This window comes from Phalacrocorax carbo, chromosome 3 (assembly GCF_963921805.1).
Source record: "Phalacrocorax carbo chromosome 3, bPhaCar2.1, whole genome shotgun sequence".
Lineage (NCBI taxonomy): Eukaryota > Metazoa > Chordata > Aves > Suliformes > Phalacrocoracidae > Phalacrocorax > Phalacrocorax carbo.
Genome location: NC_087515.1, coordinates 62,182,196 through 62,209,241, shown reverse-complemented (window position 1 = coordinate 62,209,241; position 27,046 = coordinate 62,182,196). Strand labels below are relative to the sequence as shown.

General features: G+C 44.1%; 1 protein-coding gene and 1 pseudogene across 1 annotated transcript; one reads left to right on the top strand and one right to left on the bottom strand.

The window, feature by feature from the left end:
• Nucleotides 1-1,663: 1,663 nt before the first annotated feature.
• RSPH3 (radial spoke head 3) lies at nucleotides 1,664-13,743 on the bottom strand. Its single transcript, XM_064447120.1, has 8 exons — nucleotides 13,561-13,743; nucleotides 13,291-13,378; nucleotides 12,002-12,143; nucleotides 9,739-9,884; nucleotides 8,935-9,138; nucleotides 7,606-7,768; nucleotides 6,204-6,290; nucleotides 1,664-3,949 (listed from the first exon to the last, which is right to left on the bottom strand). The coding sequence occupies exons 1-8, from the start codon at nucleotides 13,680-13,682 to the stop codon at nucleotides 3,693-3,695; spliced, it is 1,209 nt and encodes a 402-aa protein (XP_064303190.1). The 5' UTR covers nucleotides 13,683-13,743; the 3' UTR covers nucleotides 1,664-3,692.
• An 8,324-nt stretch (nucleotides 13,744-22,067) lies between these two features.
• LOC135312788 (NADH-ubiquinone oxidoreductase chain 2-like) lies at nucleotides 22,068-22,900 on the top strand (annotated as a pseudogene).
• Nucleotides 22,901-27,046: the final 4,146 nt, after the last annotated feature.

Sequence of the window (27,046 nt, the reverse complement as noted above, 5' to 3'; positions counted from 1 at the left end):
ATTCTCAAACTGAATCAAGGCCAGGCAGTAAGTCTCAGTGTCTTTCCCATATCTCAAACAAGTGTTGAAGTAAACATGGAGCTGAACTGCTGAGCTGGTTGTTGGAGTAATGCTTTGGATCTTTGCAGAGAAATCAATAGATGGAAACCATGTGGATACAGTCATATTGTAACCAGCTGCTTTTGACAAAAACACACAGAGATAGGAAGCTTCACTGTGCACACACGCCACTGTTTGAGGCTTTTACTGACAGGTACCAAGCCTCGGCATGACTTGATGACTTGAGATACTAGCTCAACTCCTCCATGCTACAAGTGGTCCGTTGGACACAGTTCAATGCCAAAATGACCTTTGCGTCCAGTTTCTGATGGTTCTGAGAGAAAGCACCCACAAGCCTGCATCCTGGGTCCAGCCCGCAGATGTGTTAAGAGTTGCTTATCATCTGAAGAGATGGTTGCATTTTTCCTCCAATTTCATTCACAAGACAGGCTGAAACAGTTCTGCTCAACTTTCTGAAATGGTTCGGCCCAGGGCTGAGACACGACATGGAAATACTCAGCAGCTGCAGTTAGAAAGCCCTGAAACCCACAACACTCAGAGAAGTTTTGGATGCCCAATATGGGCATGGGAGTCTTCAGGGTTGGTTGGGGCTTTCAGCAACCTGATCTGGTGAAAGACGTCCCTGCCTACAGCAGGGGAGTTGGGCTAGACGATCTTTAAAGGTCCCTCCCAACCCAAACCATTCAGCAATTTTGTCATCTTAGTGTGCACTACGCTGGGTGACACCATGAGTTGGGTCCCCGTGTTATAAGGAGATTTTGCAAAGAGTTGATGCCTTTTTATCTGGGTTTATCAGAGGAGGGAAGTCCAGGCGGGTGTCACTAGTGCAGGGCTTGCAACGTGCAACGGGTGATATCAGTGTCTTTCTACACGTCTCCACAGCCAGATTGCCTTGGCCCATCCTGCCCTCTAGTGCCTGCGGCGCCGCCTCCCTCTCTCTCCTCTCCACTCCCCCTTGCACCCACACGCAGGCTGAAGGGATGCTGCTGTGGTTCTGAGCAGGGAGCAGGAGCTGCAAACCCACGAGCCTTCCCTATGCTACTGTGGGTGCGGAGCTGGCCACCCCGCAGCCTCACCTGCCTGCTAGGGACAGCTGCTGCTGGGGACACAGGCCAGAGAAAGGGGGTTTGGAGGGGAATGGTGTCAGGAGGGGTCCCCATGGGGAGGTGGTGTGAGGGATGTGGTGCTCACACCTGGGCTCGGCTGGAGCAGCTCCCCCAGCCACCTGTGTGCCAGCCCCCGAGCCACCCTGGCAGCGGCAAGGCCTGTGCCGCAGAGCCTGCATATCTGCCAGCATCACCCCAAACGGGACAGCTACGCCATTGCCCCATATCCCTCTCCTCCTTACTGTTGCTCACTGTTTTCCGCTTCTCCAGTGACTGACAGGGTGCAAGGGGTTCCCTCCTCTGCCAGCCTGCCCATGTCTGGGGCTGAATTCAAGTACAGGGCTATTAATGGAAAACTGCCAGTGCAGTATAAAGAAAGCTTCATGGCTGTACGGCCCCATAAAATCATAACCTGTTACAGCACATTCTACCACAATACATAATGCTTGAGTTGTATCTATACACTCTAATGATAAAAAACGCAGAGCATACAATTAATTATTTTTTAATAATAATTTTAAAATACACAATAATGCCACAACCTATTTATACAGAATAATTCAACACTTCAAGTAAATTTTCTAGAAATCAAACACAGAGCAGGAGTAACAAAAATGAAACTATTCCAGGTGATCACCTGCCTATTGAAACGTTCCAAAAGCAAATATACAAGTCAGCATTTGTTTGAATTTTTCAGGAATCATCCATGGCAGTCCTCTAGGTTATGCTAAGTCTCCTGTAAATACATGACAAAATAATGAATCGGTAATGAGGAATCCTTAGAACTGACATACAGTGTTCCAAAAATGAGCTGAAACATTTACAATTCTCATGAATCATGTCACAAAACCTTTTCATTTCTCTAGATAAAATTAGTCTTAAGTTATTTACCTTATTTACCTGAAGTCATGTCAGGAGTCTCCATCATCATGGGAAAAAAAAACCCAATGCAAAATCTTGGTCCTACTGAAATTGAGGTAATCCTCCCACTGACTTTAATGCCTAGACCAGGGTCTCATTTCAAGCCTTCAATTTCAGTCATATGCATAAAAATAAATTATTCTTAGAAACTTATAGACAGATGTAGTGAGCACTGACTACCGTAATTTCATACATGTAACACATTCTGCTGGATGCTTTGAAGAATCAATCATAAATGAAAAAGCAAACCCACTTTGTTGAAATACTGTCAACTTAGCACACAGAGAAGGAGCTTACAGAGGAATATTCCAACTTTGAAAAGCATCCACGGGTGTGTCTATCTACAATCTGTACTATGTGACTCCAGACACTCAGTTTTAACACATTCATGTTACATCAAACCACCAAGTGGATTTGTTGGTGCTTACATCTCATTATTTCTGATTTTCAGCTACCTACAGGGACAGGTGAATGCCTGACACCTTCCAAGGGAGTTTTCCACATAAGCAATTGCAGCCCTGATTATCTCTGGACGTCCTAGCCCAGGAAGGGTCTGCCTGTTAAGCCACGTGTACAAGTAGCCCAGTGAAAAGTCTGGACGTCCCTTTTGAGGGTATGAGATGTGGAGCAGGTACTCGTCTCTTCAAGTGTCATTCCTGAAATCCCACTCTCAGAGTGGGATCTGGCCTGCTGGGATAGCACAAAGCTCCTCTAACTTGAGAGAGGAGGTAGCACAACACAGTCTGGACAAGGCAGGACTTCTTCCACAGGCGCAGCTAGCAAGGAAACAGTGTTGCTGCGATGGAGTGCAGATATAATTTTATGAGGGGGAATGCCCTACTTGTGGAGCTGGCCTGTGAACAGACAGATACATGTGGCGGTGCCGGCGCATTTTGTTAGTCATGCCTGGTACCATTTCCAGTGAACCATCAGGAAAGGACGATTACAAAGAAAACTGAGGCTGGACTTAGCACATGGCTCCAGCCTCCCACCAGCGCTCTGGGAGTCAGGAGGCTGAGGAGGGTTTTGCACTGGCAGAAACTCCCAGTGGCAGATAACTCTTTGAACCTGAAGAGCTTCAGGAACAACAGCCTTTGTTCTATTACCTGCTGAGGTGCCCGTTCAAGTTTGTCAGGACTAACATAAGTGAAAAGAAATGTATCTTTTGAAACTTTTGAAACTTTTGAAAGTGCTGTAGCAGCAACCTTTCAAAATAAGGAAAGTAAGGAAATTCTGTTCTGAGAACATTACCGAAGCACTTGCAAAGGTTATTAGGATGCTCTCAATGTCCGTCTCAAAACCTTTGAGCACAGGGTGGGGGACAGCATTACTCTTCAACTGTAAACATCCCAGGTTTTTGATGTATTGGATTGTGTGGAAGGGGATAGAATTTCACTGCCATTCATTGCACTAGTAACCTCTAGCTGGATTCTTACAGCCTGAAACCAGCAATGTCAGCATATGGAAAACATGCTTTAATGCTCAACTGTTACTTAGGTTCATCCTTCACCATGACTTGGGCACAATAATTTAAAATAGATAGGAATTAATTTCTTCTTTCAGCTTCTTCATTCATCTCCATTTACTTGATGACTTGCCTGCTTGTTAGTCAGTTTCCAAATCCTCTGTTCCTGCTTGATCTGATTCTTCTAACTGGAATGAGATGTGACGTGAAGGCTGTTCCTCAGCAACAGGTTGATCAGTCTCTTCTTCCTCTGTGACCGGTTGGTCAGCAGCCTCTGTCTCACTGGCCACCTGAGGTGCTGCATCTGTTGGCCTCAGCTCTTCAGCAAGTGCCTGATCAGACAGAGGTTGATGGCTAAATGCATCTAAGCGTTTTTCAACCACTGAACAAATCAAGGCTGAAACAGAGAAAGGCACCATTAACAAACATGGGAAAAAAAAATTATAATTTGAGATTATTTTATGTATTACTGACTGATAACTTCTTAAATAGGGAAAAGACCCCGAAATAACACTAAAAATGAAAGAATACTTGAATGAGAAAAATGATCCCTTCTGCTGTAGCCTAGTTCCAGTTAAATGAGCAGTTTACGCTGCAAGCAGTGATTTGAAAGGGTTCACCTGAATTGTTTTGTTGATTTCCTCACAGCTGTTCCTCACTTCCAGAGCGGGTCACCCCGCCAGGAACAAGGACTAGTCAGGTTGCACACAGCATGATGGTTTGGCAGTGGGAAATGCCGGAACAATGGGAGTCATTAAAAGATTTTCTCTTTCTGAAAAGCAGCAGTAAAGCACCTACTCTTTATTACTTTTGCTGTTTAGCCTTCACAAATTTTTCTAAACATTATACCCCTTACAAATCAAAGAACACAACAAAAAAAAAGTCAACACTCACTTTGATATACATCATTTAAATATGAAAAATAGAGGCCAACTATGAAGGAAGAGAGGTTTAACACAGAAAATAGGACAACCTACAGGTACTACAAAGAGCTTCATTGTTAATTCATGGGTTGACTTTAGCAAGTTAAAGTCGGAATGGTCATCTCTGAGAGGAAAAACATAGCCCCCTTATACTGTGGGCGCTTCCCTTGTAGTTCACAAATCTTTTATCAGACAGTGACAAAATAAATTCTTGAATTAGCATATTCATTCAAACAGGCTAAAAATAGATCCTCAGAGATTTTTCCTATGCTTCTGCGTAAAGGGGAGAAGAAGCCACAGACTATCTCAGCAGAGGCTGGGCCTGCCTCTACAAAATTTGGAGAATCTAGTTTGCAGTTCCTCTTACAGGGGTGATGTTTTCTCAACAGTTGGTGATTGGGTGTAAGGTAGGAAACAGAAAAACAGGGGCTGGTGGTATTACTTATTGACCTGCTCCAGCTGCTCTGTTTATCTTAGAACTGGTGCAAGACCATGATATCTGGTTAAAAAGAATAAAGATTTAAACAGGAATATGATAGATATTCTCATTAATAGTGTATCCTGTAGCAACATTCTCCTTGGGATGTTTATTCAGTAGTCACATACAATACTGCTTTCTTAAAAGGAGAGAAAATTCCCTCCCTTCTGAAGAGCTACATGAAGAAGTGATCCTTGAGCGTATATACCAGCACATACATCATAGGATAAAATACCTAACAGACCAGCTGTAATTATCCAAATTATACCCTAACAAAGGATCCTGGTTAAACTGAAAATAAACACAAAGGAAACAAACACAAAGATAATTCAAACCCAAAATCACAGTAGGAGGAAAACCATACGAATGAAAGATGTAACGCAAGTATAAAAAGTGGTTTGATCTAGGACCACCACGGTGGACCACATGCATTCATCATAATTTTGTGTTTCTACACAAGACAGATGTTACATTGTTCAGGTATTTCAGCTACAGCCTCTGAAGACTGAGTAATAAAAGAACTTGAACACTTAGCTTGAACTAGCCCAAAAGACCACCGATATTTTAATCTATTTCAAAAGCAAGAACATGATTATTGACTGCTGAGGAGGCAAGCCCTTGTTTTGATGAAAAGTGTTGGTCACCTGACTTCTCAGTCGACCATGGCCTACGATTACCCCCCTCTCCTCCTTTCATGGAGGGTGAACATATTCCATAGCTCAGGGAGCTTACACAAACGAGTTAAGGGACTTTCATGGTATACACATGTGGCTGTAGACAGAATGGGCTTTTCTGTTCCCACTGGCACAATCAGGCACACTACAGAGAACAGCACAGCAATGATGGCTGTGCAACACATGAGAAACAGAAGTTTTATAGCAGAGAAAAGACTTGGTGCTCTTTAACTGTTCTGCTCCTGCCAAACGTACTGCATCTCCCAGCACCAACACATCTCAAACAGTAAAGAGACAGCAGAGAGAGGGTAGTGCAGCATGACTGACGCTTCATTATTTCAGTTGAAAATCAATTCCCTAGGTGTATGTAGTAGTAGTTTTCCAACCTAAAAATGTCTTAATATAGTAAAAAACCCAAAACAAAACACAAAAGCCACGGGTACGTGGAGTTCTTGCTAAAATGACACCTTCTACCTTAACCCACAATGACCCTGTAAATGTGATATTTGTCTGACTGGGGAAAACAATCAAGAACATCAAGCAGCCCAGATTACATTCCAGGATTTGGTGACTTACAGTCAAGAACTATCCTCCCCAGAATCTTCCTTTCTAGTGTTTCTTCCACTTCTGTCATCAGCCATGGAAGGAATTCTGTCTCAATATCTGTAAGCATAAGACGGGGCGGGGGGGGAGAGACAGAGTGTGGGTAGACAGAGTGGGGAGAAAAGGGAGAAAAGGGAGAAAAGGGAGAAAAGAGAGAAAAGGGAGAGAAAGAGAGAAAAGAGAGAAAAGAGAGAAAAGAGAGAAGAGAGAAAGAGAGAAAGAGAGAAAAAGAGAGAAAAGAGAGAAAAGAGAGAAAAGAGAGAAAAGAGAGAAAAGAGAGAAAAGAGAGAAAAGAGAGAAAAGAGAGAAAAGAGAGAAAAGAGAGAAAAGTCTTTTTATTAAGGATGAGCAACAGGATCTTGGGGCTGTTTTTCATTTGCTACGATCATTAAGGGATGCATATCCTTGCCAAAAGACACTTGCTTTGCAAAAGCCAGACAAAATCTCTCAGGTGTTGTTGGGTTTCTTATCTCCCGCCTCTTTTGCTGAGGTTCCTCATTGTTATGGATCCAGACCAGAGTCCTCTCAACTGCAGTGATTTTCAAAGGGGTCTGGCACCCTTGAAAGGCTAGCTAGCACAGATGAGACACACAGTAATGTTCTAGCGAGATGAAAATAACTATCCTGAACAAGTCAGGAGAATAACATTTCCTGCCTTGCTTTCCAAAGACGTCTGGCTTCTGTCTGCTGAAAGCATTTGTTCCCTCTGACTAAAGAGCTCTTGCTTACCCATGTACTTCTCAAATCGTGCTCTTTGTAGGCTGTGGTCCCAAAGCATGACCTGTTTGCAAAATACACTCAGTGTATTGCCCTGAGACTCATTCTGGAGAGAGTGTATCCATTCCTAAGCTGTGGTCTGGGCAGCTGTGCAGAGACTTGGGAACAGGGGTGCAGCAAGGTAGCCCATAAGGAATGGTGTTGATTCTAAAAGATTGGAAGTCACCGATGTACAACTCTGAAGTTATTTTCAGAGCCTAATTATAATCAACTAATTTCTCCATTGCTCTGATAATCATTAACAAAGATTCAGAATGACATACAGATTTCCTTGCCTGTCCTATCACAATACGTTTACTTCAGTTTGGATTTCTTTCTCTCACCCCTCTACCAATCCTTACCGCCCATTTATTTCTCTCCAATTCAAAAGCAGCTCTTCTCATTGTAACACTGTCAGCTCTTGCTTATTCTTGACTACTTGTACCGATGACCAGTAACGTTTGTTTTAAAAATTTGCGTTTGGAAGCCCTCTCTGCAGCCACAAATGTAAATGAATAAAGTCTTGTGACACTATTCTAAATCATAGGACAATAAGCTATGTTTTATGGTTGTTTTGACCTTTATATTACTTAGTTCACATATTAAAAAAAATACAAACCTCTTTCTATAGGGTCATAAAAAAACCCACTCTCACGAAGATTGTTGAAGACAGAGGGAATGAGATCAGCCAGGTAACGCTGAGCAAATGCCCGAGCTGCAATTTTCTCTGTGGTCTCTTTCTGTTTCTGCAGCATTTGCATGTGCTGGACTCTGCGACGTTCCTGTCAAGACAATATTGCATATAAAACTCTCAGGCCTTTAGCTGTTACTCCATTAATCTAGACTTTGAAGAATGATCGCAGTGTTAGAGTCATAAATGGCAAAGATAATCAAGAGTACCGATACTTATGGCCTCCAGCTTTCACAAAAATTTCTCATGTGAACAAGTGCTTGTACTTGTGGAGTACTAAAATCCACAAGGGTTAGAGGGAAACACGTTCCTTTGGTATACCTTTTTATTTTGGCAAGTCTGTAAAATAAGGGCCTTGTAGCTGGACAAATGAAACCCTTCTCTGGTTAGCATACATTAGTAAGCATTTATCACAATCGTGTCAAAGTATTGAACACAATACCTTAGTATGCATTGATCTCATGGCTGTCTGTTTTATTATTGCAGATAAAGCTGATCATTGGCCTTGGTATGAGATGAAGTTGGATCAGGACTTCCTGAACTTTTAATCTTTCTAATTTTATACCCTATTTCATGTAATTAAAGATTAAAACTCAAAGTGGTTCAGGAAAACATGGGAAAAACCACAAATATATAAGGCTGATGAATAGTGAGTAATTAAGGCTTGCCCTTTGTATTTACTAGATAGTACTAATATAGCTTAATAATTGCAGATCTTGAGAGGTATGTGTGCACATACAGTAGGTGCATGCATTGAGTGTGAAAGATTAGGAAGTGCCTCTCTCACTTTCAAGCTCTGTGACTATTCATTTAGCACTTGTTATAATGAAAAGGCTTGAGTAATAACCGCACCAGGTACAAAGGGTACTGTTGGGTTTGGCCTCTCGATGAGGTGTCTGCGTACACCAGGTCACTGGAACGCAACTGCTCCAAATAAACAAAACAGCATGGCGCTGCTGCATGAGAGCAAATGGCAGAGTGCAGCTGTACAGCACCAAAATACTTTGAGGAATATCAAACTTGAAAATAACCTTTTGGGCACATCCAGCTTATTTCACTGCTTATCTTTCAGTACTGGAAATAGTTTTCTCTCTTCTGACAAGCGTGCAGACAGGCCTGTTCTGCTCCTAATAAGTCATGGTGTCAGGAAATTCATGGTGTGAATTTCAGGGTTATCCTATGCAGGGACAGGAGTTGGACTTGATGATCCTTGCAGGTCCCTTTCAACTCAGGACATTCCGTGATTCTAAGGCCTACCTTCTCCTCTCTGTATCGCCTGTCCTGCTCTTCCAGGCGCTGTACTTCAGCAAGTTCTGCATTACGCAGCTCTGCGTAGGCACGCTGACGTGCCCACAGCTGGGCCAGCTCTTCTTCCTCCATGACTTCCAGCAAAGCTTGCTCAACCGTTTTCCCGATCAACACTTCCAGGATTGGCTTGACTTCAACATCAAAGTCAAACAACTGAGGATAGGAGTTAGTGAAACAGAGATAAATATCCCTCGATCACAATCACTCTTAGCCTCTTGGCAAGGACAAAAGGAGGATGAACAAAGCCCTCGTGCTGAAGGCAGGCCTGAGAAGTACAGGTGGGGGGCCCAGTGTCAGCTAAGGCAAGAGGCATGAATGCAGCCTGGGGGGTAAATGAGTGACACACCGCACACCCTACCACAGCCATTGTGGGGGCTGCCAGGGAGAAGCAGAGCACTCACCAGGACCCTATTTCTGCTCACCTCTGCGTTCCCAACACCTTCTTAGGCTGGACAGTATTTCTACAGGGGAGAGCTGTAGAAATGTGTAAGCTGAAAGCTGTATTTCTACAGAGAGATTTCTCCACATTGTAGTTCTTAGCTGAAAGCAGCAGAACCAGTGCACATGGAGAAGTACCTTCCTTAATTTTCCACTTAACCTCACAGCAGACATCAAGGACTTTTTTGTGGGTTTTTTTGGCATGTTCTGTGAGGATAAGTTCCTTTCCGTTTCTGCCTCAATTTTGCATCAGAAATGTGTTTTGTACGGGAGACATGTTTTGAAAGCACTTGTAGACGTGACTTTGCTTCATACCTCTCCTTCTTCTATTTGCGTGGCCACATCTTTTCCCGTTTTGGCTGGTATGAAGAGTGGAGTGGGTGGTCTGTCCAAAAATGCATCTGTTTGACACTCTATATCAACCTCTATTATCCGGTCACTAATCTCTTCCAAATACAGCTCTAGAAACAAAAGCACAACAAATCCTGTAAATTGGATTCTTTTAATTTTAACTCTCAACTATTTTTGATGACTTTACAAGGTGAATTATATCCAAAGAGTGCAATAAACTGTCTTCTATAAAGTTAAAAAAAGACACCTCAACTTAAAACATAGATCAGTTTGCCGCATAGGCCATCTGACGCCACGTTCTCTGTAATGTCTGGTGCACTTCCTAAAAGGGCATTTCTCTTAGTAGGTTTCAAAAGTCAGAGTCTAGACTTCAGCCCACCTTGCAGAATAAACAATTCTTGATAGTCAACAGGATAGGACAATTTTAAAAAGGGATGATTGCCCATCTACTAATCCATAATATTGAAAACATAATTTTTTCTCCACTGTATGTGCAATCACCAACCATATGAAGTTTAACAAGGGCAGGTGCCAGGTTTTGCACCTGGGGCACGGCAACCCTGGATGTACATACAGACTGGGGAACGAGAGGCTGGAGAGCAGCTCTGCCGGGAGGGACCTGGAGGTTCTGGTCAATGGCAAGTTGAACAAGAGCCAACAGTGTGCCCTGGCAGCCAAGAGGGTCAACCAAGTCCTGGGGTCCATCAAGCACTGCGCTGCAGCCAGTTGAGAGGCGTGATTGTCCCGCTCTGCTCTGTGCTGGCACGGCCTCACCTCGAATGCTGTGTGCAGTTTTGGGCACCTCAGTACATTAAGGATACAAAGCTGCTAGAGAGTGTCCAGAGGAGGGCCACAAAGTTGGTGAAGGGCTTAGAGGGAAAACCATAAGAGGAGTGGCTAAAGTCACTTGGTTTGTTCAGCCTAGAGAAGAGGAGACTGAGGGGAGACCTCATTGTGGTCTGCAGCTTCCTCACAAGGGGAGGAGGAGGGGCAGGCCCTGATCTCTTCTCTCTGGTGACCAATTATAGGACCCAAGGGAATGGCAGGAAGATGCGCCAGGGGAGGTTTAGGTTGGATATTAGGAAAAGGTTCTTCACCCAGAGGGTGGTGGAGCACTGGAACAGGCTCCCCAGGGAGGCAGCCACAGCACCAAGCCTGACACTATCCAAGAAGCCCTTGGACAATGCCCTCAGACACATGCTGTGAATTTTGGGGCTGTCCTGTGCAGGGACAGGAGTTGGATTCGATGATCCTTGTGGGTCCCTTCCAACTTAGAACATTCTGTGATTCTATGAAACCAGAATACTGGTTCTGTTGGGTTTAAAGAATATTCTACTTCTGGCCCCACCAGAAGTGGCTCTGAGGTAACCAAACATCTATAACAACATGTGCTTGATTTAAATTATAACTGTCTCCTACTGCAGAGATAAATAGCCTGGCTCAGGTAATAAAGTCTGTGGAGTGCTTAAAATCATCCGCACTAGTCAGTGGTAAGGACATGAGACCAAGACTTCCACACTAGATAGCCTCCTTCTGCATCCAACAGTATTTGAAAGGTGAAAAGTTGCTGTGTGCGTTGGAGGTGGGGTAGGAGGTTCAGTGGGGCTGGGGCAGAGGGAATGTTCAGAAGCCAAAGGCCATGTCTGATTAGCATGTAACACACCTGTTTTCCCAGTTTGTAAGTCAGTCCAAGCTGAAATGATTTTCAGAGGGCACAGCAATACATTACACCCCCCTCATGACTATCCCACTGCCAAATTTTGTTTTTCCTACAAATAAAATTGTTTTCCCACAAATAGGGCAGTTTCCTATTCTAACTTAGGGTGTATCCCCCCAGTTTTTAATAGTAGCTTTATTCCTACATACGACTGTAGTCTTAAGCAGAATTTAAAAAAACCTCAAATTTAAGCATATACCAAACTTCTTTGATGATACTGGAAAGGAAAGAATAAATGAAGAAGTCTTGACTAGTGTTTGAGAACAGACACTGACAACTGAGAAAGAGAACCTCTGGAAAAATGTCACTAATTAGCTAAGTTTATTAAATACAGCTAAAATTAAGGGGTCATAATGGAAAGGATAGGAGAACCTCTGTTTCTAGAATTCTGTGATTCTAACCTTAACCCTATGTGATTCTACCAAATGCATCATCCATTTAGTAAGTGAATACAAATCAGCAAGTTTTTGTTTTCAGATAATTTTTTTTTTAACAATCAGCCTTTTATACCTGTTTGCACATGAATATGCTCTCTGCCTTCCACAGGCTCAGGTGTTCTTTGTTGCATTTGCTCTTCTGCGCGCTTTCTAGCCTGTGCTCTTTTCCATGCTTCCTTCTGCCTTTGAATCTCAAGGGGACTGGGTTGGGTACTCTGAGCAGGGATGAAAAACAAAACCACAAAACAGAATACATTTTGTGCTTGGAAATAATAACAATTTCTCTCTAAAGGAAAATGAAGGTTGTTTTTTGATTTCAATTCTACAATTGTAGCATTTTGAATTTACTTTTTCTGGGTCCTGACCCTACATTTTCAGTTATTTTAAAGATTGTGGGGTGTGAAGTTAATTGGGTATGCTAGCTGCCTATAGGCACATACTAATGGATTCTCATACTAAAAGCAATCAGTTGCTATTTGGAAGTAGATATTATATACAGGACTTTGCTTTGCGAGATGAAGTGTATTAAAATGGCATGTTCTTGCTGACCAGCGAGAGTTTCTAGGTAAAGCTTTAAGAAGGTCAAATGGACTGAAATCCAGTTACCATATTATCAACAGAATTATTTGCTAGGTAAAAATTTGTCGCTGATGAAGCAAAAGAAACCCACCCTAACTTTTAGATTTGGTAGTGTGTTTGTGGATTGAAATGAGGATCACTTTTGAGCTTCTTAAACAGGACATATGTGAAAGTCACTCTAACACACAGCTATTGAACAACACAAAGTTATTTCCACAAGGTAGCTTTTAAAAATACAGGCTGCTTTAAACTCTTATATGATCAGAGTAGCTATATGGAAATATTCTCTGAAAATTGAGTATCACTAAACCATTTACCACTGTATCAGGTGAAGTAAAATACTTTTGCCTCCGCATAAGCAGCTTTTGTATACGGCTGGACCATCTAGCTCTGCTTCTTTAGTAGGGTAAGCCAAAATCTCCCCCAAAGCTTAATTTCCCAAGAGGTGCTATTCTCACTGGTAACACCTGCGGAGGCACATGGTAACCGATGATGCAGCGATGACTTGTGCTCAGTATCATTACACTAAAGAAATGGGAGGGGAAAACATAAGTACTTATGGGGAAAAATAATCAATTACAGAAGCTCATGGGAAACTAAGTGCTTTAAAGAAAGGCTGAAAACAGTCGTGTGCTAGTTTAACTGGAGAGCTTGCAACTGCGTGAAATATATTAGGGGAAATTACAACTTCGGTCGTTAAAATTATTAACGAGGAACCGTTTTCCCGCCTTACCTATTACTTTTCAACAAAGCTGTCGTATGATCTGCATAAAAGAAACATACCACAGGTACGACTTGGAGGGCGTAAGTGTTGCCGCGCACCACTCTCCTGTCATACATGAGGTTGGCGTAGCGAACGGGTTCCTTCTCCCTGCAACACCGAGCACAGACCGCTGTAGTTACAGAGCTGCAGCCCGTACGCTAACGCCTCGACGAGCCAGAAGGACTTCGCAAGACGAGAGGTGCGAGTTCCCCCGAAGGACCCTCTCCCTCCCGGGGCGGGGCGGGCCGGACGGCGCCGCCCGGCCCGGCCCGCCGGACACCCGCACTCACGGCTCAGCGGCGTCCGGCGGCGGCGCTCGGTACTTGGGGCGGGCGGGCAGGGCGCGGGGCCGGCTGCAGTAGGTGTAGGGCCCGGCGGGGGCCGCCTCCGGGCCGCCGGCGGCGGGCAGCATGGCGGGGTCCGGCCGCGGGCGCCGGAGGGAGCTGCAACGCCGCCCGCGCCGCGGCAGCCGTCTCCAGGGCAACCCGCCGCGCATGCGCGGGGGCGGGAGGGCGGCAGCGGTGGGGTACCCGGCGGCCGTGGGTCTGTCCCCTTCCCACTCGTGCAGGTTTTCCTGCCAGGAAAGACCTAAAACCTGATGGAGAGTTGAGGAGGACGCGCCAGCTCTCCGGGCACTGGGGTGCTCAGCGGGCAACGTGCCCTGTAGCTGCGCTTGGCAGCGCCGTGGGCCTCCTCCAGGGCGAGGTAATGAAGGAGTTTAGCCGCGAGGTGTCACCGTCCTTCTTCCTCCTCTCTGCAAGCTGCGCAGGGACTGGAAGGTTTCCAGTTTAACTGAACCCGATCTGCAGTGCCTTTGGGATTGCGAAGATCGGCTGGGGGATCGCAAAAGCCTGCCTGCCGGTGTGCTGGTGGCTGAAGTACCGGTGTCCTGAAAGGCAGCCCAAACAGCTGCCCTCCTAATTTTGTTTTTCCCACACAAGTAGGGGATTTGGATACCGTAAGGGTGTTGTACGACGGGAGATAGGAGCGTGAGGTGGGCCCTCGGTGTGCCATCCCGTGCCCGTAGCGAGCTGCGCTCCCTGTCATGGCAAATAGTGAGGATGTGCTTTCACATCCTGTGAAAAATTTTCATTATGAAAAACATGAAAGCAATTAAGGGTTACTAATATAGTCATAGCTTTCTTTTTTTTTTCTTTTAACCTATGTGGGTGGTGATACAAAGGCTTAATTACTTTGGCAAGACTGAGTATATAAAATAATCCATACCCTTTGTTTCTGAAATCTTTGGTTCAAATGTAGTTCATGGGTGAAATGCTATTTATTTCAGCTCAGTTATGTTACTGTTGCAGGTGTCTGTGCTCCATGACAGCCCTGTGTAGACAAGAGAACTGCAAGTAGCAGAGAGCTTCATAGGAGGCCTGCAAAGCACAGAGGAAGCTGCACAGCAAGAGAAACTTTTAGAAAAAGAAGTGAAAAAAACCCCACCCCAAACAAACAAACAAAAAAAACCTTACCAAAAACCAAGACCAAGTGTGAGAGGCAAGGGAAAAGAGGAAGGAATGGTTTTGTAATTAACAGAGTCAATACAGGAATGGGAGTTCTGTTGACTACCTGGTTACCTGCTGGGTGGTGGGACAAGAGGTTGTGGGGCTGCAGGAGCACAGTGCAAGTGTCACTGGGGTGGGAGGGGAGAGCAGTCCTAAGATATTTGCTTGTGTCTGGGCAAGCAAAGTTAATAAATGAGCAGCTCGGTCCAGCCAAGGCAGAGCACTATTGACCTTACATTTGACCAGAACCAGTACAACCCTTTGATTTTGGGGACCTGACTCATATTTTCTGAAAAATTGAGTTGGGCTGTATACATATTTCTGCTTTTGATCTGGCTACTTCAGTTCTGGGGAGACATTTCCAAGCTGTTAGGGGCATGGTGTTTACTGTTTGCATGAAAAAATAGCTGCAGTAGAGCATGCAAAAACATCAGTCTGTATGTGTTTGGTAAGGAATTGTTTGAATGTGCTTGCTGAGCAACCCTGGAAACCTGGCTGGAATGGATGAGGCAGGGAGGCAGCGAGAGGAGAGCCTGTAACCACCTGAGCAAGGATTCCTGAGGAGCTGCCTGTTAAACACCCGTTGGCCACAAATCTTGTGAAGATGAAGGTGTTGCATTTCAGGTTCATTCTGTTAAGCTGGCCCCAGCCTGGTGTCTCACCTGTTGGGTGAAGTTCTCATTCACCTAACTTGTGCATTGATCAAATGGCAGCAACCTTTCTACTTATCTCTGAAACGCTGGTAACTCCTAAGTTACCAGTTTTGTGCAAAAGCATTGCAAGTACTCTGTGGGAGAGGTGGTCTCTGGCTTTGCGGGTTAGCAGACCTTTGTAAGTGACAAAGCCATGTCCAGGAAAAACCTCTGCTCTTCAACCTTGTCCCCTTTTATGTTGGGGTTTTTTTTGCTAAAAATACCCCATGAGTTCTGGAGCATATCATGTGATCACAAGACTGACTGCAGGAGAAGGCAAAACCACGTTGATTGTATCAGATGGCTAGGCTGCCATTAGTACCCATAGCTGCATGCCAGGTCTTGCAGTCACAGTGGCTGTTTCACATATTCTTTGAAGGATTGCTTGGGACATGCACAGATCTCGGTGCAGGAGGTACTGCCTGGGAAGTGGGCATGCCTAGTGAAAGATGAATCAGCTCCCATATGGCAGCTAAGAAAGGTCTTTTGAGGTGCCTTCGGACGACTTGAAAGCAAGGACTTTGTCTCCTTCCAGGTTTGCTGTGGGTCTGTTAAAATTCTTTGGAGCCACAAACAGACTATGTTGTTTTTTTTTCATGAGAGTTTCCTGGCATTGTACCATGCCTTATGGAACACTCCTTGGCAGTGGGCTTTCTGGATGTGAAATGAGTTTATTCACAGCAAAGCAAGTGTGAAGGTGTCAGCATCTAGTAACAAAAGATGTGCATTCACCATTTCCTCCAGCACCTGGGATGCATTCTGTAACTACTGAATGACAACTTTAAATACAATATAAGGGGAATACAGTGCTGAGACTGGGTTTTACTGGGGCCCTAGACTGGATGTTGCCAGCCTGGGGAGACCCTGTGCCACAGTGTATTGAATAATATGATGCTGAGCAAACTAGCTGTGTCCAGGTTCCACTATCTTAACTTTCTGTGGCATTGCATAATTAAGAAAGGAAGGAGGTTTACAGAGCTGTTTTGGATATAGACAATGCTTAATTACCAAGGAAGGACATGGAGAAATATATTGCCTTCCCAGAGCATTGCCTTCTGTCTGGAGAGGGCCATGGCTGCTTTTAAAATTACAGGAATGCTTCCCTGATGTAATACTGTGTTATTACCTGAATTACCTGATTACCTGTTTTTATTTTTATTACCTATTACCTAGTATTACCTACTATTTTATTACCTATTTTTATTACCTGTTATTACCTAATTACCTGAAATTTGGGTTAGATTTCGTTTTCCATGGTCCTGAGATGGAATTCTAAGCTGTGGTTCTTACCCCTCTGGGCCTGCAGATAACAAGATGGAGCTTTTAGTCTTGTAAGTAACTGCTTGAGGCCAAAATGCCGCTGCCTTCAAGTACATGTCACAGAATCACAAAGCAATTAGGTTGAAAGGGACTCTGGAGGTCTCCAGTTTAACCCCCTTGCCTAAGCAGAGACAAATTCAAAGATAGATCAGATTGATCAGGGCCTTGTTCTGCCAGGTTTTTAAAATCTCCAGGGATGGAGATGCTTGGGGTAGCCTTGAAAATCCCAGAAAGCATCGTGCTGCTGCTAATCAACACCCTGAGATGTCTGACAGAATTACAAAAACCACAGTACAAAAGTGGAGGGCCATCAGCGTGCCTGCAAAGTTGAAAGAATCACAGAGCCCCAGTGAGGTGCATATGTACTATTTGCCCAGTGCTGTTGAAGAACAATGAATAGAAGTGCTCTGAAATCTGCTTTTAACTTGCTGCAGTGATGTGATCACCAAGAATGAGCAATACCGCACTGGTATTGTATCACTGGTGTCTGCCAGCCCTCAGGTGGTCTCTTTGCTACTGTTTGTAGGCATTAGGTTCAATGCTTCCATGATATACAGACATTGCCTACATATAGGCCTGGTCCTAATAGTGAGATGCTTAGTTTTTAAAAATCTATGCCAGCCTGAGTTTTTGACAGATGAGAGACATAGAAGAAAAAATAAATAAATACCTGAGCTAAACTTGAGTCCCTATGGTGACATCAATATTTTTTTAAGTAAGGCTGTTAATCTTGATATGTAATCGTGAATAGAAAAAAATGCAGATCCTATCACTCATGTCTTTAACCCAATAACTTCCTTTTCTCTGTAGCAGCACAGCTTTCTCTTGACCCAAGTCCTGAGCTCGTGGGGTCGGGCAGGACTGGGAAATTCCACTTCTGAAGGCCTTCATTTCTCCAACACTAGTCAAAAAGCCAGATTTTATTCATTATTTCCAGCCAAAATTAACAATCCTCCTTCCCCCTACCACTTCACATCTGAATCTCAGCACCTTTGTCCCTACATTCCCTTCCCTCCATGTGCCCCACAATCTTTGTTTTTCTGTGTGACAAGCTTGCTGTCAGGGCTTGCATTCATGTTGTACGCCACTGCAGGACTTCAGAGCCAGGGACCAGAAAGAATTATGGAGGGGTGAGAGAGCACCTTAGAGGGTGGAGCAGTGCACACTTAATTTTAAACTACCGTTCCTTAAACTGATAATCGGAAAATCGATTGTTGGTGACCTTCCTATTTAAGCTTAAATAGACTGTGAGTGGCTAATCCCTCTCCATCCCCTTCTTACCTTTCCCTTCCTTGAAGAAGGCTTCCATGAAGAATAAGCTCTGCCTTATTTTCCATCTCCCTGTATTGGGGGCAGTTGTTCAATTGCACTAAACTTGCAGTGTAAGCAACAAGACTGGTCTGCTTCTGTTGCACCTTCACTGTAGCTTCGTGTTCGTCCATCTGGAAAAAAATTGCCCTTTATCACATTTCTGGGAGTCAGAGCAGTACAATCTGTGCTTTATTGGAGTTAAACTGCACAGTCCACAAAGGGCTCTGAGCAGGAGGCATGTGGAAAAAGCAGACTCTGACATTTGAATAACCTAACTACAAATCTTCAGTCTTTATCTCAAGTTCATCCTCCCTGAACACCTACGGAGAACTAGTGACTGCTCTACTCTTTGACACACGCAAAGACTTCTCAAATGCCTTGTTTTCTGGTGTCTGTGGCTCATAAGATGGGTATGCATCTGTATATCGTATCATGTAACATGTGCTCCTCAGAGTACAGCGCTTGGCAAAGTTCTTAAATGATGCTGTGGTTACTTTCTCACCTTGTGGCCAGTTGTGCTAAAAAGAGTTGGTTGGTGAATTGCGGGCAAAGCTGTCAAGCTGCTCTTGCTGTGTGAAGTCACAGCTTTATGACAGGGAGACAGAATTCACACTGGAAGGAGTGAGGGGAAAGGTGAGTGCAAAACCTCTTCCTCAGTACACAGAGGAAGCAGGGCTCTGCCCTACGTATGATGAGGTTGAATTGCACGGCCCAAGACTGTGCACCAAGCATGTGGAAAAGCAGACAGATCTCTAATCTTTATCATAAGAACATCTTCTCTGATCATCTGTCTTGGAATCTGCTTGGGTTTGGCCTTAAAACTTTTTAAAAATATACTTTTATAATTTTCAGCTTGGCCTGTGTGATGCCAAAGGTGCAAGATTTGAATTTGGACCATAGCATCTGTCAAGGAAGTTGTTGGGAGGTTTGTGGGTGGTAGGAAGGAGGAGTTTCAAGCAGCCGTTGGATCAGTTCTGTAAATAGCTGGTTGGCTAAAGAGCAAGTTTTGTTTAGAAAGTGCGAAACCCTTCATAGAAAACTTTTCATATTATTAGCCAGCAAAGGAAGCAGAGCTCAACAGAATCAAACCCTGTTTGGGATTTGTGAACCATTTGTTCAGACTTATATTCTGGCACCTCAAGTTAGAAACAGAAAATAATCTGCGGTTTCCTCTCCCCTAATGAAGAATTTGGAATGGGCTTCACTCAGAAGTGAGATTTAACTTGGTATATTTATCATGGCAAATGGAAAATGAAAAAAAAATTAAAGCAGTAAAAGTAATGCATGCTATAGGAAAAAAAAAAAAAGGATTACATAATCAGCATTTCTGAGTAACAGATAGACAGGAAAAACAATTGTTCATGTAACATCCACGGAGACTTGCAGTTGGGTATGTATATGAGAGTCAGCTGTCCAAATGAGGATTATATCACTTCTACACTGCCTGCCCTTTTCCCATGGATTTTTCTCTCTATTATTGTCAGACTTTTTATTTTTAAAGTTGCTTTATGCTCTGAATTTTTAGCCTTCAGAAGTTCCTCTGAAGTTTTCACTCTGTTCTGATGACACATGTGATAAGGACTGACTGCTAACAAAATTCAGAGAAAAATGTAACCAGAGCGCCTAACCAAGGTGGGTTTCCTTTTCCTGTAGTCAGAAATTGTCCTTGTGGAGACACACAATAGCCACAGTAACTGCTATCTGGCTAATGCTAGCAGAGTAGCAACACGTTTTAATCACCTGAGTTTTGCAGCTGGATGTGATCAGTTATGGACATGAAATGCCATGCTGGGTCAGACAGTCAATGAAGCCAACTTCAGAGTGAACTTGGTTAACTTCATGGCTGAGTTTCCAAGTTAGCTTGGTGAATGAGTTTCTGTGCTGCTTTCCATCTGAGACAAGCATATTCTGCCATGCAGAGGGAATGTGTACCAAGAAAACAGCTCTTCACACCTGCTCCACACAGCTCTTGCCACCCCCTGAGTCTGCAGAGCAGCGGAGAAGCAGGCCTGCTGCCTTGAACATGTCTTTGTAGGCAGGTGAAACATCTCGTGCGCTCATTATCGAAGGCATGATTTACATCGAACAGAAATGTAGGATTGCATGAATGACACTTGAAAACATCCTCTTTTTCCTGTGAGAGAGAATAAATTAATGGATTTAAGGGGCAAAAGATAATATTACTGTCATGGAGTTTTTGGCAGTGAGCCACTGGGGTTTCTTCTCAGCCTTTTTTGTAAGGCAGTTCCCTTTGTAGGAATCCTATGGGAAGAAGTGTCTCTGGACACGTTCAGGTGGCAGAAGGATAAAATTCCCAACAATCATAATCCCATCTTCCTCTAGGGAGCCCTTGAGCTTGGAGGTCCTGGAAAAGAGGCGCTTGAAATCAGTGGCTCCTTAACTTCAGTACTCTTTTATCTACTATAAGCTGTTGTTCAGGATCCTGGGCTGCCTACGTCTATTTGTTCAAAGCTCACCCCTGTGATAGCCAAGTGCCGTAAACTCTTGGCCTCACTATGGCAAAAATTTTGTTCTCTGAGTCGAGACCTGCCTGGGTGTAATGGGAAGCTGAAATTATCACTTGCGGTGTATGGGTGAGGAATGAGTCAGCCCAGGAATAAGCAGTGCTGGTGTAGTGCTTCAACAAACCACCAGCTTTCTGTGATGGATCAGCACCACAACCAGAACAGGGAGTAGAGGAATAAGAACTGCCGTTCCCAGACTAAAAATAATGCAGATGGGATTTTTGTCTGCTGTGATCCTCCTGTTGTAGCTGGAGACATCTGATAGCAGTATTACAAGAGGGAACATTATGGTAAAAATGGTCTGTGTGGAACTCCATAAAATATGTAACCGAGTTATGAGACAGGAATTTTATGGTTAGCTTTTAACGTTAGGTTAGCTTTTTAACATTAAAGTATACATAGTCCAAGCAGGAATCCCAAAACCATCCATTTTGGCTTTAGTGCTACAGGAAAAAGAGATCTATTTCTAAGCAAAAGGCTGAAGAGATACTATTCCACTACCAAAAAAAAAATAATTTCCAAGTTCTTGGCTTTAGTTTAGGTGTCAGAATGGTGGAGCACAGTCAGATCCTACAGACTGGTTCAGTCCCAACAGAAACAGAGTTCAGGGTGACAAACAGCATGCCCTGCCTTCCCTAATACTAGCTGTTGAACTCCGGGTGATGTTTGTCAATGCAGGGCATGCAGACTTGTGCTCCATTTACATAATGTCCAAATAAGAAGATTGCAAATGCTGTTTCATCAAACTAGGTACAGTGTAAGAAACTCTGAAGAGTCAAGCGCACTTGAAAAAAGAAAGCCAAGTGTCTGTGTTGTAAAGAAGTAAATGTCAAATACAAAAGTGTGGGCAGTAACACTCCAGGCTACTAGTTAGTATAAAGTTCATGGAATTTGTTCCATTAATATTTTTGCCATGGGTTTGTACTAGCAGTCTCTGTGTTGCATCTTGTGCTTGAGGTAAACAGGTAGCAATCATGGGAGGAAAACACAGAAGAAAGATCTTATGTAGAGAAGTGGTTCTGTTCTGTGGCTATGTCCGGTGAAGAGCTTTCCTGGGCTATGTTGCAGCATATTATAGAAGGTGTCCATGGTAGTAACAATTCTTTTGTGCATCATTTTTTTTGTGGCTAGCAGTAGTTCTTCCTGTGGTGTGAAGGGTCTACAACTACCTGAAAGGAGGATGTAGCAAGGTTGGTGTTGGTCTCTTCTCCCAAGTTACTAGCTATAGAATGAGAGGAAATGGCCTCAAGCTGCATCAGGGGAGGTTTAGATTGGATGTTAGGAAAAATTTCTTTACTGAAAGAGTGGTCACACACTGGAACAGGCTGCCCAGAGAGGTGGTGGAGTTACTGTCCCTGGAGGTGTTCAGAAAACATGTAGACACGGCACTTTGGGACATGGTTTAGGAGGCATGATGGTGCTGGGTTGATGGTTGGACTTGATGATCCTAGAGGTCTCTTCCAACCTTGACGATTCTATGATTCTATTCCATGATACCTTTATTTATCACCCCATAGAATCACTCTTACTAACAACAGCAATTGCAATAAAACTAGGACTAGTACCATTTCACTTTTGATTCCCGGAAGTACTACAAGGCTCATTCCTAACCACTGCCCTGCTGCTATCTACAGTAATAAAATTCCCTCCAATCACAATTCTCTTCCTAACATCACACTCGCTTGACCCGGCTCTATTGACCACTATAGCTGTCACTTCTGATGCTCTGGGGGGCTGAATAGGATTAAACCAAACTCAAACTCAAAAGATCCTAGCCTTCTCATCCATCTCACACATAGGCTGAATAACTATTATCATCATTTACAGTCCAAAGCTCACCCTATTAACCTTCTATCTCTACTCCCTAATAACTGCCACTGTATTCCTCACCCTCAACACAGTCAAGGCCTTAAAGCTCTCCGCAATAATAACACCATGAACAAAAGCCCCCATGATAAACGCAACCTTAATAGCAACCCTACTCTCCCTAGCAGGCCTACCCCCACTAACAGGCTTTCTGCTGAAATGATTAATCATTCAAGAACTTACCAAACAAGAGATAACCGCACAGCAATAACAATAGCCACACTCTCACTTCTAGGCCTATTTTTCTACCTTCGCCTCGCATACCACTCAACAATTACACTTCCGCCAAACTCTACTAATTTCATAAAACAATGCACTAACAAAACAACAAACAGTCCAACTGCTATCCTTGCCTCCACATCAATCTTACTTTTACCCCTATCCCCCGCAATCCTAACAGTCATTTAAGAAATTATTTTATTTTTTGCAGTTCCCAGAAAGAGATGCCCTTCAGATAACAGCTTTGAGAGGAGGTCAAACAGGTGAGAAAACTTCTTCCTCAATTCCTTGCATGTACAGGCAGCAAAAATCAGTGTACTGTCAATGCCTTTTCTCAGAGAATGTAAGCAGATTACCAAAAATATCCCTAACATCATATCTTGTGCATTGCTTTGGTGAGGCATGGGGGGAAATGGCTTATTTTGAGTTGCTATTTTACTTTAACCTAGCTCCAAATCTCCTTCCAAAGTAGCTGACAGCCCATACTTACCCACAACAAGAGATGTGCACACCCTTTGCTAAAATCCCATAAAGTCAAGGACCTCCATCCATGGGAGTTTCATCCTAGAGGCTTTCCATAGTTACAGCTGTGAATTGAGGTCATCACTGGACATTATGAATTCTATATATTTTCTTCTGTAGCTTGCAGAGGTGTTTCCTTTAATTCTGATTCTCTGCATATGCAGAGTCTAAAATAAGGGGGGTGTGGGACTGAGACTAGATGAGTGTTGATGGGCCTTATTGCTGTAACAACCAGTGCAGATATGAGGGAAAAATGTGGAAGAAGTGGAAGAGGACAACAAACTGGCTGACTGAGAGAAGTGGGTCTGGGGATGGAGAGGACAGGAATTAAATTGGGATTTTGACAGCAAGTTCACAGAGATATATTGGGTTTGGTTCAATTAAAAGATAAAGAACAGGATGAGGTGAGGAATGCAGGCTGGGAATGGGGAGGCAATGAAACTGAGGCAGAGATGAGAAGTCAGGAGTGGAGAAGAGGAAGGTCACAGTCAGGGTTGTCTGTGGTGGGATGGAGCAGAAGGACCCAAGCTCTGGAGCAGGGCAACTAGAAGGGCCTATACCTGCTCAAGAATGCTTCCTTTGAAGGCTTAGGTGGATCCTAAAATCCCAAGTTTTACTGTTTATCTGCTGTCAGTAAAAGTATATGTCAGCCCTAGATTATAGAGACCTATATCCAAAGTATCTAAGCGTGGCATCAATGTGTGAAGTGGGAGTCTAAGCTCCCATCACAGTCAGAGAAGATTTTAGGAAAGGATTTGGCTGCCTAAATATCCAGGCCACTTTTGATGCCTCAGAAAATTCAGTGAGGTTCCCTAAGATACCCAGATAACTGTAGACACCTACTTTCAGACAACTGTGTTTCAGCTGTGCTCAACTCAGTCCCAGGAGTCCAGAGAGATACTCAAATGCAGACTGTGCAGAAGATGAGACACAGGCTCACATAAATTCTTGCACACAGGTAACCAAATATAAGTGTCTATATCTGCAGTCTGCACCTGAGTGCTAGTCCAAATGTTTGTGAAACCTGCAGGCGTGGTATTTCTCTTAGCCTTCACTAATGTTTGGCCATAGAGTTGACAACAATGTGCTTTTGCTGTAAGTTGCTGTCCTAATTCAAGTGGCAGAGAACAAGAGTTTGCAACTACCCAGTGTGCAACACAGGGAAGGAAGGAGAGGAGCGTGTTGCTCCATGAGGAACTCCTTTGCTACACAACCTTGGTTCCTCCCACAGCAGGTGCATCCTGTGGGGAAGAACAGAGTGCATCATGTGATTGAAAACAACAGCAGGATGCAAACACAGGGAACTGAATTCAGGCTGCACCAATAGCATTAATTCCAGCATTGCCTTTCACAGCAATGGCTTGGATCTTCTGCTTTAATATTCCTTTTTTCCCTCTTTCAGTCTCATATGCCACATATATTTAGAGTGTTTTCATGAAATTTAATTAGAAAATTACATGTGTGAAGCAAGTGATGCAATACTGATGGTGGAGTAACCTTTGGAGAATAGAAGGCTTGCTGTCATCATTCAGCACTTGTGCCAAATAAGTCAGCTCCAGCTGACCTAGCTGTAAATGGGTGTTTGATTTTTCTGGCTAAGGAGTCAAAGACAGCTTTGACAAAAGTACTTAGATAATTCACTTGTTGGATATAGCAATTAAAGGGCCTTACTCCTGGAGGTCAGCATAGTTGGGCTTGATATTTGAATGTGGTACGGTGGGCTGGTAGCATGATAAAGCTGTTTTCTGAGCTGAAGGCAGATGAGTAAGTGCTGAAGCAAAGCTCTCTGCTTTCTTTGTCATTCTAGTCTTTTGAGGCCTTCTAAGTGCTTATATAGAAGAGAAATCCCTTGTGTGAAGGGATGTGACATGAAAATAATGCTGACTGAACAGGCAAGTCTTAAAGGATTTGGACAGGAAGAAGAAAAAAGTTATGTCATGAGGGAGTAAATCTCTTTGGGGTCTGTTTACATTCAGATTTTATTTAATCATGGTGTTCCCTGGACTTGAAGAAATGTAAGAGCAAGGTGAGGGGGAGTGGGCCAATCTTTCACCTTGCCCCTTGTTTGTTAACAACGTGTAGACCTCCTCTCTGTTACGCTCATCTTCCTTTTTCTCCCTCTACTGAAGTTCCTTAAAAGAAAATCCAAATTGACTTTCTTATCCAGGAGCTGGAAGATTTAGGTTCATCTATATTGAATATTTAGAACCCAGGTAAGCTTTCTGAATGTGGTTGTCATGTCTGCCTTAGGACACCTTGGACCTAAAGAGAGACTCTCCTCGCCTCTGGTGAAGTGACCCTCTCCGTGGGTTTTATGGTGTGGTTACAGCACAGGAAACGAGCAGTTCCTCTTCTTGGGATTCTTAGTCTTGTCAGAGTCAAAAAGAATGAGTCACTTACCAAAGTAGCCATGTTGTTGTCTGAGAACATTTTGGAGTTCCCATTTTCTGTTCTGTGGCTTCTGACCCTTTCCACTGCATGTGGATTATCTCTCCACACTCATTCTGCCATGAGGGCAAGACGCTTGGGCTTTTTACAAAAGGAAGCTGTCATTCACACTCAACACAGGACAAGAGGCAATCGGCACAAAATTAAAACACATAGAATTCCATCTGAATGCAAGGAGGTACTTTTTCAACGTGAGGGTGGTCAAACACGGGAACAGGTGGTCCAGAGATGTCCATCTGTGGAAATATTCGAACACCATCTAGGCATAGTCCTGGGCAGCCTGCTCTAGCTGACCCTGCTTGAGCGGGAAGGTTGGACAGGAGGATCTCAAGCCTGACCTGTTCTGTGATTCTGTGATGCAGGAGTTGCAGATTCTGGAAAATGGCAAAAAAACTTTTGCAGCTTGCAGCAGAGCCCTCTCATTCAGCTTGCTTGGAAGGAGAGTTTCACTCCTTAGGGGGCTGAGTGAGGTGGCATTTTCTCTGGTTCATAGAATCACAGAATGTTCTAAGTTGGAAGGGACCCACAAGGATCATCGAATCCAACTCCTGTCCCTGCACAGGACAGCCCCAAAATTCACAGCATGTGTCTGACGGCATTGTCCAAGGGCTTCTTGGATAGCGTCAGGCTTGGTGCTGTGGCTGCCTCCCTGGGGAGCCTGTTCCAGTGCTCCACCACCCTCTGGGTGAAGAACCTTTTCCTAATATCCAACCTAAACCTCCCCTGGCGCATCTTCCTGCCATTCCCTTGGGTGCTATAATTGGTCACCAGAGAGAAGAGATCAGGGCCTGCCCCTCCTCCTCCCCTTGTGAGGAAGCTGCAGACCACAATGAGGTCTCCCCTCAGTCTCCTCTTCTCTAGGCTGAACAAACCAAGTGACTTTAGCCACTCCTCTTATGGTTTTCCTTCCAAGCCCTTCACCAACTTTGTGGCCCTCCTCTGGACACTCTCTAGCAGCTTTGTATCCTTAATGTACTGAGGTGCCCAAAACTGCACACAGCACTCAAGGTGAGGCCATGCCAGCACAGAGCAGAGCGGGACAATCACCCCCCTCAACTGGCTGCAGCGCAGTGCTTGATGGACCCCAAGACTTGGTTGACCCCCTTGGCTGCCAGGGCACACTGTTGGCTCTTGTTCAACTTGCCATTGACCAGAACCCCCGGGTCCCTCCCGGCAGAGCTGCTCTCCAGCCTCTCGTTCCCCAGTCTGTATGTACATCCAGGGTTGCCGTGCCCCAGGTGCAAAACCTGGCACTTGTCAAAATCTGGTAGTTGCAGCCTACCAGTACGGTCCTTCTCACATAATTTCTCCTGTCAGGCCAGGTACTCTCCTTCCCCTTTCTCCATGTCCTGTGAACACCTAAAC